General features: G+C 45.9%; 1 protein-coding gene across 1 annotated transcript; it reads left to right on the top strand.

Annotated features, from left to right (window-relative positions):
- Nucleotides 1-1,615: 1,615 nt before the first annotated feature.
- Nucleotides 1,616-14,867, top strand: slc12a9 (solute carrier family 12 member 9). Its single transcript, XM_062988808.1, has 14 exons — nucleotides 1,616-1,686; nucleotides 3,677-3,872; nucleotides 3,947-4,081; nucleotides 4,162-4,299; nucleotides 5,340-5,642; nucleotides 6,846-6,953; nucleotides 7,212-7,323; nucleotides 8,356-8,513; nucleotides 8,764-8,846; nucleotides 9,374-9,498; nucleotides 9,596-9,788; nucleotides 10,124-10,298; nucleotides 10,413-10,559; nucleotides 11,510-14,867. The coding sequence occupies exons 2-14, from the start codon at nucleotides 3,680-3,682 to the stop codon at nucleotides 12,364-12,366; spliced, it is 2,727 nt and encodes a 908-aa protein (XP_062844878.1). The 5' UTR covers nucleotides 1,616-1,686; nucleotides 3,677-3,679; the 3' UTR covers nucleotides 12,367-14,867.
- The last annotated feature ends 244 nt before the right edge of the window (nucleotides 14,868-15,111 follow it).

Below are 15,111 nucleotides of genomic sequence, written 5' to 3'. Positions count from 1 at the left end.
TTGAAGGGTAGGCTTCCAAAAATCATTAAAATTACAAGACTTCCCATGAAATGCATATTTCCTACAGAAGCTCATTAGGACTCAGGAAGCTCATTAGATGAGCCACTAATATTTCACATCCACTCTTCAACCTGACCTGGGTTACAGAAACGCAGCCTCACCCCTGTTTTGAGTCACATGCGCGGTCACAAGACGTTCCCCAAACAAGGGCTGTGTTCCAAACCGCGTTCTTGCATACTAGCCTACTAGGCAGAAGAGTAGTCTCTTGGGAGTGGGACTGGCTGCATCTAAGGAGCATACTACTGTACTAAACAGTATACATCACTTAAACTTTAGTACTACATGCGCTATCGTCCTGGAGGAGACATGATATTTATCTACTAGCATGATTGTACTTAATAGTATGCCAAATTGGTTCACAAGGACACATTTAAAGGGTATTTGTATCAGCATCCGCCCTATGTAGTATGCAAGTAAACCTGATGGCTGTATAACCACATAATCCTACAACTAACAATTGCTTTCCAAACAGTTTGACAAACTAGTACACACCCCTTCAATTAGCTACGTTTTTAGTTAGTTAGTTAGTGTTAACCACTTATATCTGCATCACTGTACTAAGTAGTGTGTTCAAGAATAGAACACGCAACCCTCCTACTTAGTATGCAAGTATACATGTATTTTATTTACGCTTAGCCTCACTGCTAAAAGCTGCCCTTTAAACAGAATCACACACACAACACTTCTATAGACTACTACGTTTAACAAGCAGGCTAGTATGTTTTTCTGGACGTAACCTAGTACTATATTTTCAACGCTTGCTTACTAGTACTCACGTACTAAATAGTGTGTTCAAGTAGTACGCGAGTTCTGTTTCATTAGCCGCAACCGCCCTACGCAGTATGCAAGTAATCAAGTATGCTGTTTAACGGTTGCGTCTTAAATATTAATATGCAAAATTAGTGCTCGTTCGTTTGGGACAAAACATAATCAGACAAACATTAAATGAACAGACAAACGTGTATGCTAATATGCTATAAGGATAGCCTCTTAGTATCACTATATGCTAACGGTTGCATACTAGTACTACCATACTAACCAGTATGCAAGCTTAGTCGCTGTATAATAGGCTACAGACTGCTTTAGGTTGTATTTTAATGACTATATTTATACAATTATTTTTATGATATGATGCTCTTCAACCTAATACTAACGCACAAATTAGTATGTAGTCTGTAATGCAGACTTATCGGACACAAGAGTACTACTTAGTATGCTAGTATGTCAGAAATACCACACCGCAAACAACTAACTGTATACTACTGTACTAAACAGTGTGTGACTTATTTATTCCTAACAGCACTATTCACTACGTAGGGCACTACTTAGGGTGAAATGTAGAACTAATATAGAACATTGAGATTTCCACAAAGTTCTTAGTAATAGAGTATGTAGGGTCTCAGACGTAGGGCACTTTTTGAGTAAACGCACGATTTGGGACGCAATCAGAGCAGTGACGTAGCGTAGGTGGCGCACTCTTTTGACACACTACTTCAGCACATGAGTGGGCGGTTTGGGACACAGCCGGGTTATTTACAAGCGCCTTGCTGGTGTAAATGAGGATGCTGTTAATGAACTGATACTGGATATTACCTACAAAATTAGACATTTTCAGGAGTGTATAAGGTAGGTGCATTTTTTTTTTTACACTGATTCTGTTAGTTTGTGTTCTTGTAGTCGCTCTTCCTCCCTAGTTTTTGTGTTTTGACTGTAAAAGTTTAAGTATTACAGGTAATACCGGTTACATCTGTATTACTCTATATACTACATACGATGCTGCATTAAAAATGACTGTTAATTTGCGTTCTCTAGTGTTTGTTGTGGTTGATACGTTATGCGTCTTTATGGTTGGTTTGTTCGAGGATGTTTGTTTTGTTCAAGCGGAAGTTAACAAGTACAAGTTGGTAATCGTTAGTTCTTTACTCAGATCTGGTTGTAAATTAAGTTCATATTTCTATCACTCGGTGTTTGTACGGATTCTTTAGGGTTTGTGATTGTATGAAATGGTGTTATTTTGCGTTTTCCAGTTGTGGTAGTCTAACAATTGAACTGTTCTAATGTTGTAGGGCATCAGTTACTGATTTGACATGCCTTTAATATATTAAAAATTGTATTTAAATGTGTCTTGTTGGAATATTGTGGTCTCTGATGGTGACATTTTGCTTAATATTGGCTTTTGTTCTTAATGGTATTTAAAGAAATTGTATTTAAAACTTTGATTTCTGGATCAGACAAAACAACAATGCACTTAAAGTCAGTACATATAATAAAAGAACTTGTTTACTGCTTGGTTGATGCTAGTAAGGTCCCATTGCCAGTATTTCTACAATATGATGGAGCAGTTCCATTTGGATCCTTTTCCTTTTGAAGACTCCTGAATACCCAGGTATTGGATGGGATTGGGATTGGGATCAGGACCCATCTCAGAGGCATTAGCTTCTAAATTTTATACCACAGTATTGTCCAGTCTGCCTGCTTTGGGCTTTTTTTCGTTGGCAAGACAAACCTCCATCCCAGTCTAAGCTTGTCTGCCAAGTGGAGAGCAGGTTTGTTTATCCAAGATCCATCAGAACTCAGAACATCAGTCCAGACTACTGTCAGTTCTTGTCTATATGAAGCATCTTTATAACATGATTTACCCACCATAGTGCCTTGTGAAAATTCCACTTTCTAGATAGACTGCAAGACTTCCAGTTGCCAAAAAGTTGGGACATGTTGCTGCTTGTTAACTTTTTTCTTAAAAGCTTTTATTTCATTAATTCAAATTCTGTCAATTTATTACACCAAATTATGAATTTGTAAACTCTTGCAAACCATTAAAACCAGTAGACCCTTATAGGGAACTGTTTGAACCAAATGTACACCAACAAACCAAATCTCCCTAGGAACTGAAACTATACTTATACTGTTTGCAAGACAATCCTCATTCTGACCTTTTCCTATCTACTCACTGCAGTTGCAACAATGTTTATACTTTTTAGTCTCATGTCAAAAATGCTGCAGATCCTCCACACCAAACCAGTCGAAACCATACTGGTATTGGGTGCCACACACCTGAAAGCTTGTCTTTAATTTTACATTACTGATGTTTTCTAGTGTGGCATAATACTTACAAGGACTGTCCACATACTTATGGCCATATAATGTATGGTTTACATACGTGTTTAATCCTTTCATATTTGGTTAGCCACACCTATCTGTTGCCTCATTTCATGTGACTGTTACACATGCCCTCTACATTCCAAACGTGATCTGTGGAATGTGTGCGGAGCAGGTAACGTCATAAATCATAATAATTGAAAAATGGATCCCAGTATTAAGTATTACGTTTCTTTTATGATTATCTGAACAGCTTTGTGACGTGGTGCTTTATCATGTGGGTGGTTGTTATAAAATGGGAAGTTGTTGACATAAAATGAAATGTGGTCAGCAACAATACTGATGTGACATTCAAGAACTTTTCCCACGTTACAAACTCAAGCAGCAGCCTAAATTGTTGAAACAAGGCAGGCTGGATCCATTAATCCATGTGGCTTATCATTGATACATCATCTTAGATAATTCATGATCTTTTACTATAATATGATGTATAAAAGTTTGATGTTGACGTTGTCAGGTCATGACGGGGGAGCGCAGTCGTCTCCTGCCTCACGGAGCGTACAGCGTGATGGCCGACAGCGTGGACTCCCGGAAGGGATCCACGACCGGCGACGACGCTTCCAAAGCCAACCCGCGCAAACTGAACACCTTCTTCGGGGTAATGGTGCCCACCATCCTGTCCATGTTCAGCATCATCCTGTTCCTGCGCACAGGTGAGTGAGGAAGAGCATTTCAGTTTAATCGTGCATTATATTTAAAGCTGTTTACTGATGAGTGTGTGTTGCAGGTTTTGTGGTCGGTCATGCTGGTCTTCTCCAGGGTATGCTCATGCTGTTTGTGGCTTATTTCATCATCTCCTTGACCATCCTGTCCATCTGCGCCATCTCCACCAACGGGGCAGTGCAGGGCGGCGGGGCGTACTGTATCCTCGTTCGCTGGTGAGATGGTTGGAGTCGGTTGCTCGATGAGTTGAAACGTTAATCCTTAACGTGTAAATATCAGATATGATCAGTCGCTCCCTGGGGCCGGAGTTTGGCGGCAGCATCGGACTGATGTTCTTCCTGGCGAAGGTTTGTGCCTGTGGTGTGTACGTGCTTGGATTGGTGGAGGCCATACTGAATGTCTTTGGACAGGATCCAGGTGAGATTCGTTCTTGGATGGATGTAGAGCTCGGATCATTAAACTGTGTTTTCTCTGGGCTCAACCCACCGGTTATTGTAGATCATGGTAACATGTTCACATCTACGTAGCTTTGGAACCACAACTAGGTTTCCTTATTCCAGTTCCTCCACTGCTTGTATGGCCCTATTCCTATTCCACCCTCCCTTCCTCAGACACAGCCAATTCAGACATGTCTGTTGAGTGTCCAGCCAGGCGGAACTGCGACTCAAACTCGACTGCTGCACCATTCGAGCGCCCTTAGATCCACGAATTTTGCAAGAGGAGCTCAGACGTCTTTGGTGAAGTCTGTTTGTGGTTGGTTTTCGGTTGAGAGAACCCGACTACCACCTGCTTGCTACATTTCCTCTTTTTTCCCTCAAATATATCGTTGCAGGACTGATTTCTTCATCTGCCTTTGGTGTGCTAGAATAAACACGTAGATCTTCTTTATTCCTGCATTTTTTCCCTAGTTTTCCTCCCAGTCTAGTCGTATCCAATTACCTGATTGCATTACGCTTTCTCTCTACTGATGCTGATCTCCACCCTGGTTGAGGAGAGTCGAGACTGACTCACACCCCCTCCGACAAGTGCACTTTTCACCAGCACGAGGCGAGTTCATATGCAGATCAGCTTTGTGTACGGACAGACACACCCTGATTGGCATCATTTCTCGACTCTGTGGCAGGCACCATCGATCATACAGCAGAGGTCGTAATCGCATCAGTTATGAGGTCTCATCCAGCACCCCCTTCCCCCTTGAACAAAGGTGCCCGGCCTGCCAGATGGCAGAAGCTGGGTTCAGAGCGCAGGGTCAGTCATTGTATGCCTCCCCTGGAGCAGAGAGGGTTAAGGGCCTCGCTCATGGGCCCAACAGTGGCTGCGTGGCAGAGCTAAGATTCAAACCCATAAAAATAAGTGCTTATTTGTAGCTGTTATGTCAGTACCAGTGTTGTACTATAGTAAACATAATAGCTTGTACATTCAGTCGTTTTTCCTGTGGCTCTTCTCTCTCTCTGTAGCGCTGGGGGTGCCGGAGGGAATCCGAGTCCTGCCGCAGGGTTACTGGTTCTCGGTCCTCTACTCCTCCCTGCTGCTGCTGCTCTGTTTAGTGGTGTGTCTGGTCGGCGCACACATCTACGCCAAGGCCTCCTTCATCACCCTGCTGGTGGTGACGGCGGCCGTGCTGTCCATCCTCATCAGCCCGCTGGCCGTCGGACCGCTCCAGTTCAACTTCACTCACTCGCTCGGCCCGAACCGCTCGGTCACCCACAGCGCCGGCTACACGGGCTTCAACGTCAGCACCATGAGCAGGAACCTGGGACGTAAGTCACGCCACAGGGGTATGATGAAGAGCCTTGGGTGGGTCGCCTGGCACATAAACACAAAATGATCTTGTACTTTACGTTACATCTTGTAAACCACAGTGGGACCAGTGGGTTACTTGGAAAAAATTTGCTTTATATGGCCAAAAGTATGTGGACATTCCTCTTAAAGTTCATTTTGATCAGGTATATAAAACTTTTATATAATCAGTTCCGTTCCTCTTCTGCTTCTGTGCACAAGGGTCCGAAATAACTCAGCACAGACGTCTAGACCTGCATCATACTCATACTCAGGTGTCCACATACTTTTGCTTGAGGCTTTCCAGTGTCCCCATATAAACAGGACTACTTTGACAGCAGTGTACACGCAAAGTACATGGAACAGTAGTCTGCAGCCAAGGTATTAAAAGACATTTTGTCTTGATTTTAGAGCCTCGAATTAGGAGCTGCTCGATCGTAAGTGACACTGTCCACAGTCAAACATGCTTTACGATCATGCTCGTGTGGCGCCCCGTCCAGGGTGTTACTGTGTGCCTTGCACCCATTGAAAAGCTGGGATAGGCTCCAGCACCTGCCCGCAACACTAATTGGATGAGTGAGTGAGTGAGTGAGTGAGTGAGTGAGTGAGTGAGTGAGTGAGTGAGTGAGTGAGTGAGTGAGTGAGTGAGTGAGTGAGTGAGTGAGTGAGTGTATAGCGTCATGTTAAAGACCTATGGGGCGGCACAGTGGGTGGTGGGTGGCACTGTTGCCTCACAGCACGAAGGTCCAGGGTTCGTTTCCTGTGTCTGTGTGGGTTTCCTCCGGGAGCTCCGGTTTCCTTCCACAGTACAAAGACATGTAAGTGAGGTGAACTGGAGATACAAGATTGTTCAGCACTGTGTTTCACATTAAACTTGTGAACTGATGAATCTTGAGTAACCAAAGTGTGTAAAACATGACGTTAAAATCCAAATAAATAAATAAATAGATAAATACTCATTTGTGAAATAGTACGTCACAAAATATGAGATTGTTTCTTGTTCAAGCTTCTTCATATAAGATGTGTGACTTGTGTGTAGGCACCAGTTTCAGTGTGGGTCCAGTATACGAACAAAAGAAAAGGGAACCTCAGACGTCAGGCCCCCTACAACCTATTTTTAGCTCTGAGTGAAAGATTTCTGAATAAACCTGTCAGTCTGACCATCTCCTTCTCTCTCCGTGCAGCTGGCTACTCTCTGGACTACAGTACGAACCACATCATGTCCTTCTCCACCGTCTTCGCCGTGATGTTCACCAGCTGCACTGGCATCATGGCAGGAGCCAATATGTCGGGTAAACGCGCTGTCACTAATGCTAAACAGCTTCCTCTTTTATCTTCCTGTCTGCGCTTCCACAAACTAGCTGTGATAAAGATCGTGATGATATTGTGTATCGTAAATGTTTATTGGTGTCGTATTCTCGAGCTTATGCCTGATATTCATGGTGGTTTATGAACAGAAACGCTTTACGATGCTCAGTAAACTCTCGTCATGCTCCTGTTTATTCTGGACTGGTGCCGAATAACACGCTATAACGCTCTTATGATCCCAGGCGAGCTGAAAAACCCCAGCGTGGCCATCCCCAAAGGTACCATCATGGCCGTGACGTACACCTTCATCGTCTACGTTCTCTTCTTCCTCCTCGTTAGCTCCACCTGCGACAGGTGACCAGATATTTATATTTGTTTACAGTTTGGAATTTGTGCTGAATGCTTGATTCCTAAATGCTAAATATTCTTGGATCGAAAGTATTTGGACGCCTGATCATGAGCTTGTTGGGACGTCACATTTCAAAAACAAATGCTGTTAAAACAGAGCGACCTCTGTGTGATCTTTCTTTAGCTTTGAGAGGCTTATCACATGACTTCGAGAAGCTTGTCTGTGCCCTCCAGTTAAAAGAGCTTTTGTATGGCTGTGCTCAGTTGATGTTCCGATTCATTCCAAAGCTGCTCTGTTCAGGACGATGGAGTTTCTTGGCTTTTAAACCGAGCTTTTCTTCATGTCTTTATAGAGCATGCTTTGTGCACAGGGGTACAGTCATGCCTGAATAGGAAAGGGCCTTCCCTAAACTGTTACTGCAAAGTTGAAAGCGTATGATTTCCCTTATACGGGATTTATTAAACTGCACCACCCATCTGTCCCTCTCTGTCCTTCTCTGTCCATCTTTGTCCATCTCTGTCCTTCTCTGTCCATCTTTGTCCTTCTCTGTCCATATCTGTCATTTTCTGTCCTCCTCTGCATTTCTGTCCTTCTGTCCTTTCTGTCCCTCCCTGTCCATCTCTGCCTTTCTGTTCTTTTCTGTCCTTGTCTGTCCTGTTGTGTCCATCTCTGTCTTTGTCTGTCCATCTCTGACCATGTCTGTCCATATCTGTCATTTTCTGTCCTTTCTCTTCATTTCTGTCCTTGTCTGTCCTTCTGTCCATCTCTGTCCTTTTCTGTCTTTCTCTGTCCTTCTCTGTCCATCTCTGTCTTTCTCTGTCCTTCTCTGTCCATCTCTGTCTTTCTCTGTCCTTCTCTGTCCATCTCTGTCTTTGTCTGTCCTTCTGTCCATCTCTGTCTTTGTCTGTCCTTCTCTGTCCTTCTCTGTCCATCTCTGCCTTTCTGTCCTTGTCTGTCCTGTTGTGTCCATCTCTGTCCTTCTCTGTCTTTGTCTGTCCATCTCTGTCCTTCTCTGTCCCTCTCTGTCCTTCTCTCAGGCTGTTGCTGATCAACGACTACGGAGTGTTCCAGCGCATAAACATCTGGCCCCCGTTCGTGATCGTCGGGGTGTACTGCGCCTCGCTCTCCGCCGCCATGTGCTCGCTGATCGGAGCCTCGCGCATTCTACACGCCCTCGCCATCGACAAGCTCTTCGGTCAGTGGGTGTGTCTGCGCGCGAGACGGACTGTCAGGGCGCATCCACATGAGAAGATTGAACTTGTACGCCGCTGACCCTTTCAAAGCTCCTCCAATGAGACGAACTGTTTGATCTGACACAGTAAAAGTGACTGTGTCCGTACTAACAAGGAGCAAAGTCTCATGTGAATGCGCCCTGAGAGAACGCTCGAGTGATGGTAATGAGTGTTTAATGTTTTATGCTGATGTATTTGTGCGGCGTGTCTCAGGTTTGCCCCTGGCGCCTGCTACCATCACATCCAAGTCTGGCAACCCCTGGGTCTCTGTGCTGTACACCTGGGCGCTGGTACAGGTAAGCTCCTCTAACTGTGGGTGCTAGTATAGAGGTACGGAACAAAATTTGGTGAAAGGTGTCTGTTGCCAGATTTCCAACCAATTTTCTCCTAATTTAGTCATTTCTAATTCCCTATTCCTCTGCTCCTCACACCACCTGTCCACACCACTGACCGAGGATGGCTGTACACTAGCGCAGTCCGTCTCAGTGTAAAATCCTCAGTGTAGAGTCACGCTATACACTGTGTGTACCTCCACCACTCATAATAGTGCCTCAACCAGACAGCAGGAGGCGCTGATCCTCCCTCTCTCAGACACAACAGGGAATCAAAGCAAGAAAGAAGTGTGAGGCATCATCAGTCCTTATATTTCTGACCACTAGACCATTAGATGACCTTTACGCCTAGCTGGTTCTGGTTAGAATCTCTGTGCTGCACATAAGTGTAAATAAATACGAGGGATTTTATATTTTGGTTATAAATGGTGAGTGTGAAGGAAGCTTTTTGAAGAACCCTCGTATTGTGTGTGTGTGTGCTTGCATGCTAGTGCACTGTATTTGCAGGACAGCTGAATGTGATCGCAAGTTTGGTGACCGTCTTCTACCTGCTGTCCTACGCCGCGGTAGATTTAGCCTGCCTGGCGCTGGAGTGGGCGTCTGCTCCTAACTTCAGGTACAGACGCCAGACGAGAGCGTACGATCTCGTTAGAGCAATTAGCTGACCGATAATACACTCTGTGTGTGTGTGTGTGTGTGTTTGTGTGTGTCAGACCAACGTTCCAGCTGTTCTCGTGGCACACGTGCCTGCTGGGCCTGCTGAGCTGTCTGGTGATGATGTTTGTGATAAATCCGGTGTATTCGTCGGCCAGCATCGTGGTTCTGCTGCTGCTGCTGCTCTTCCTGCACTACAGATCGCCCACCAGCAGCTGGGGCTACATCAGCCAGGCCCTCATCTTCCATCAGGTACTCACACTACACACGTTCTAGCATGAGACGTGGCTACAAAGCATGTGGACACTTCTTCTAATGATTAACTTTATGGGTTTTATTAATTGTCAAGTGGGAACAGATTGGGGATGGCCCTTTACGGTCTATAAGATCTTGAGTTTGGTTGATTCCACCACCATCAAGCACCCTCCCCCCCAGACATTGCCAACCATGTTTATGTTCATGCGGGTAGTGTGCTAGCTCCCAGACTCACAGACTTGCATTGGGTTCCACAAGTCCAGCGTTAATACTGCAGGTCTCCGGACAAACCAGTGAAGGTTTAAACGTTTGCTGGACCTCCTCCTCTCCAGGTCCGGAAGTACCTGCTGATGCTGGACTCGCGGAAGGACCACGTGAAGTTCTGGCGGCCGCAGGTGCTGCTCATGGTGGCCAACCCTCGCTCGTCCTGCCAGCTCATCTGCTTCGTCAACCAGCTGAAGAAAGGAGGCCTGTTTGTGCTGGGCCACGTGCAGATCGGGGACCTGGGTGAGACTCGCACGCACTGTCGTAAGGTTAAAGGTTCAAAAGTATGTGGACACTTGATCATCAGCTTGTCAGAGATATTCTGTAATATTCTGTGTGTGTGTGTGTGTGTGATAGATGTCTTACCATCAGACCCGGTTCAGCAGCAGTACAACTTCTGGTTGAGTTTGGTGGATAAGTTGGGTGTGAAGGCGTTCGTGGACCTGACCCTTTCACCTTCCGTCAGACAGGGTACCCAGCACCTGCTGCGCATCACCGGCCTGGGTGAGACTAAATAACACACAAACCAGTTTTCACCTGCGGTGGTTTTGAGTTGTGCTCGATTAAGAACGGCAGACTGGAAATCTCATGTTGGTGTTGAATGAAACGAACCCATCAGCCGCCACTGGGGTGCGCTGTTGCTATTGTAGAAATGTAAACACCTCTAATAAACCCTGATAAAGATACAGGAGCTTTTTGGAGTTTTTAAGCGGTGCTTTTTAATCGATGCAGTCAAACTAGTCCTATTTATATGGGCTAGTTGGGTTGGGAGATGTCCCAACAAGAACTTAAGAGGCCATGCCACAAAGTCAGCTGACCCGAGCATCTATAAAGACATGATTGGCCATTTGGGGCAACAGGGGAGAGGACTATTGGCACTCTGTTTAGGGTATTCCTGTTTTGTGTCCAGTGCTTTGCAGCGGAACCGGATCTGCTGGGACCCTGACCAGGGAAAATCAGTTGCTGCAAGTAAAATACAAAAAAAATGTTTGTATATGAGGGTTAGGTGGAACAGTGGTCCACCGCTGAGATCTCGAGCTCTCGAGTTTGAATCTCGGCCGTGCTGTCAGCCTGGCCCGGCGTCCAGTGATATCAAGGAGCGAGGAAGGTGAGGAAGGTCAAGCAAGTGCCTCATTGCTTCTACAAATGCGGCTGAGTGTTTTCTCCATACGCGATACGGCTCTCCGAGAGACTTCGTTACTGGGAGGAGATTTATTTATTTATTCCTTTATTTATTAGGATTTGAACGTCATGTTTTGCACACTTTGGCTGCAGTAACGACCCCTGCTGTCTGGATGAGGAATAGCTCTTTTTGAGAATCCATCACTGGTGGGTGCTAGTCTGCAGCCCTCGTCCACCAGGGTGGAAGTGAAATACCTAAAAGTAGAACCCAGTCCTGAATATTTGCAACAACGTTGTTGTTTAACCACCTAAATGTTTCCTTTCTTCAACAGGAGGGATGAAGCCGAACACTCTGGTTTTGGGCTTTTACGACAACAGTTACCCCGAGGACTATCTGCTCCAGGATCCCACGTTCTGCAAGGGCACGGTGGACGGCGCTGGCTTTATCGAAGACGAGGGGGACAACTTCGGGGTGGACCTGCCGTCCCTGCAGGCTCACTTCCCCCCCGTGCGTCACGCCGAGAGCCCTCACTCCCTGCAGCCGGAGGAGTACGTGGGCATCATCTCCGACGCCATCAAGATGGGCAAGAACGTCTGCCTGGGCCGCTACTTCTTCGAGATGCCGCCGGAGATCAAAGGGAAAGGCCTGACGTCGCCGAAAGTCGGAGACGAGCCCGACACCGTCGACGTGTGGCCGTCCAACCTGCTCAGCGTGGGCGGCAGCGAGAGCTACGCCGACGTCTGCAGCCTGTTCCTCCTGCAGATGGCCTGCGTGTTGAACATGGCCGCCGGGTGGCGCCGCTCCCGCCTGCGCATCTTCCTGTGCGTGGAGTCCGAGTCCGGAGACCAGGGCTGGCTGGCCAAAGAGGAGCGCTTCAGGGAGCTGCTGGGGAAGCTGAGGATCCGCGCCGCCATCAAGATCGTGCCCTGGGACCCCGTGGTGCGGCTGCTGCGCGGTGGCGGCGGCGCGGCCCCCCCTGCCGTGACGGAGGAGTTCCTGTGCGCCGTCAACACGCTGCTGAAGGAGCACAGCACGTCCGCCGCCGTACGCTTCCTCTACCTGCCCCGCCCGCCCGCCGATTCCAGTCAGGCGCAGCAGTACCTGGCGCAGCTGGACAAGGTCACTCAGGGACTCGGCCCCACCCTCCTGATTCATGGTCTGACCCCTGTGACGTGCACCGAGCTCTGAGCGCTTAATAAAAGATGTACAGATATTATGGGAACATTTAAAAGAAATAGTTTGGTTAAAATTTGGTCCTGGTTCGGTTGAGGACGCGTCCGGCGATTAGCTTCAAGTAATATTTATACGTATTTAAATCCTTATACGCCTGGGTAAATAAATGATTCCTTCCAGCTGCTCCTGTTAGGGCGTCACCACAGCGGATTAATCATCCGAGTATCTAATCTGGCACAGTTTGTACGCTTGGTGCACTTCCTGACCCCTTCCTCCTATTTATACGGCACTAAGGGTGCACAAATGTGCCCCCACATGTCTAAATTTACGTAACGCCCTGCACCTTCTGTGTTTAATGAGCCTAGACTGGAATTCGAACCTACAGAATTCAGGTACCGATGCTTGTTTTGTCCTGATTTAGCTACATATAATGTTATAAACGTGAGAGTCAGTATTGAACTAAGTAAGCTTCGGATCCCCTTAACCAGCCCTGCACTTCACTAGCCGATGCTAAACTAGGGTATGTATCAGGATCGATTGGTTTCCTAATGGCGCACTCACTCTCTGTAATCCCGGCCAGCTCAGGCGTGGGTTGTGACGTCCGTTTTGAGTTTCTATAGAAGCACGGACGCATCGGAAATGGACTCGATCACGTCTGACCGGGAGCCGTGACGTCAGCAGTCCGTGACTTGTCCACTTACTTTAAATGCAAATACAGTGAGCCCCCTCTGGTGGAGAAACCTGAAAGTTAAACATAGAAACAGCTGCTAAATGTGAGCGAGTGACTAGGAAGCAATGTCCATGTCGACCACAGCACGAAAGCTAAACTTAATGCCACTTCAGAGCTAAATGATTCGAATGTTCTTGCTCTAGTTTAAAGCAAAAGTGACCAAATTGCGCCCATATTTTTGCCAAACTATTAATTTAACACTGTCTTACATTCAGTCTGTTTTTCTTGAGTGTATTTATTCGTTTCTCGTTTTCTTCTGCGTGTTTATTTAAAGTGACGAGCTGAGCAAAAGACAGCTAATGATTAATGATTCACGTGTTCACTGTTACACTGAAAGAGGTTGTTTGAGCACTTTGTTCCGTTTACAAACCAAAGCGAGCTGAGAGACGGTAACGACGTGTGAAGGGTTAAAACGTTGTGGGAAAAAAAAGTGACGTTTTGAAAATGTACTACCGCCCGACGTGATCCGTGGGTCAGCTCGCCCTCTGCTCTCGCTCACAGTTCACACGTCATGTTTTTTTTCACCTCACGTTGCCTGTGATGCTTTTTACTTGTTAGTCAGCAGTTCCTGACCAAACGTTCACTGCTGGTCAATCTGCTTCATGTAATAATTACATTTCAGCCACGGCACAGTGGTCTTACGTACCGTTTTATTATTATGAACCTTGCTTACACATCTCATCAGTGGTGAATCCAAACCTTCATTGTGGCTCCATGACGACTATTTACAAGCATAAAAGTATTTAAACACCACAAATAAATGTTAGTACTTTGTTATAAAGCATTTATTAGCAGTTATTACATTGAGATGTCTGTCTTCTTGCAGCATTGTGGTTAAATTTTGTCTCTTTCCTCTCGGCAAACGATCTGTAATTCGTGAAGCTCCCTACATCCTTCATGAGAAAAGCACCTTCACTTCCTTTTTTAGAAACCATGTGTTGATGCAGACTGTCGCCTCACAGCAAGAAGGTTCTGGGTTCGATCCCCAGGCGGGGCGGTCCGGGTCCTTTCTGTGCGGAGTTTGCATGTTCTCCCCGTGTCTGCGTGGGTTTCCTCCGACAGTCCAAAAACAGGCAGTCAGGTTAACTGGAGACGCTGAATTGCCCTATAGGTGAATGGGTGTGTGTGTGTGTATGGACTGGTGCCCCGTCCAGGGTGTTACTGTGTGCCTTGCGGCCATTGAAAAGCTGGGATAGGCTCCAGCAACGCCCCCCCCCCTTCCTGCGACCCTGATTGGATAAGCAGTTAAGACAGTGAGTGTTGATGCTGTGTTCCTTCATGCTTATTGTGTAGTTTTGTTTAAATGTCCAGATTTATTGTAACTGTACATATGGGTATCGTGTTATTAGCTCATACACACAGAGGCAGGAAAACCCTGACCAGTGCATCAACCCCCCCCCCCCCCCCCCCTCTCAAAGAGAACCAATAAAATAATTAAATCCATGTTTCGTACAGGTGTAAGTAAACTTCTGACCTGAACTTGTTTGCAGTCCTTCGTTCTATTAGCAGATGTTCGTTTTGCATCTCTGTGAACGTCTGATAAATCTAATGTGCTTCTTTTTGGTTTGTATGTGTGTTTTGCTTTCGAGAGGTCAGTCCCTCATTCGTGTTGACGCAGTTTATGCCAAAACAATTAATGACCAAGTACTTTGGACCAAAGAAAACGTTATTATTCACAGTCTAATGACGAGAAATCAAGTGTTGCTGTGTTGAGATTAGTGAGACGAACGTGCTTCACGTGGGTCCTCGGAACCAAATAAAGAAAACGGAGACGTTATTTATATCAGTTCTACTGTCCACAGTCTTCGTTTTGTTTTTTCACTTGTCATACTTGCTCACTAACTGTTCCAGATTGACCGCTGGGGTTAAATTGGGGTTTTGTGGTGCTCGGGTAGCAAAATATAAAATTATAGTCATATTTTTTTTCTTTATTTCTGGACAAAGAAATTAGTGCTTTATTAAGATAAATACTGAAATACATGCGGCTTCATCTGTAACTTTAAAATTAACAAATAAATAAATAAATAAAC

This window comes from Trichomycterus rosablanca, chromosome 26 (genome assembly GCF_030014385.1).
Source record: "Trichomycterus rosablanca isolate fTriRos1 chromosome 26, fTriRos1.hap1, whole genome shotgun sequence".
Lineage (NCBI taxonomy): Eukaryota > Metazoa > Chordata > Actinopteri > Siluriformes > Trichomycteridae > Trichomycterus > Trichomycterus rosablanca.
This window is presented reverse-complemented; position numbering and strand designations above follow the sequence as displayed.

Excerpts from the sequence above, each read along its gene's own strand:
- slc12a9 (XM_062988808.1), top strand. The coding sequence starts at position 3,680 with ATGACGGGGGAGCGCAGTCGTCTCCTGCCTCACGGAGCGTACAGCGTG. Across the intron at positions 7,324-8,355 it reads GTTAGCTCCACCTGCGACAG|GCTGTTGCTGATCAACGACT; the intron begins GTGACCAGATAT and ends TCCTTCTCTCAG. Across the intron at positions 9,789-10,123 it reads AGGCCCTCATCTTCCATCAG|GTCCGGAAGTACCTGCTGAT; the intron begins GTACTCACACTA and ends CCTCCTCTCCAG.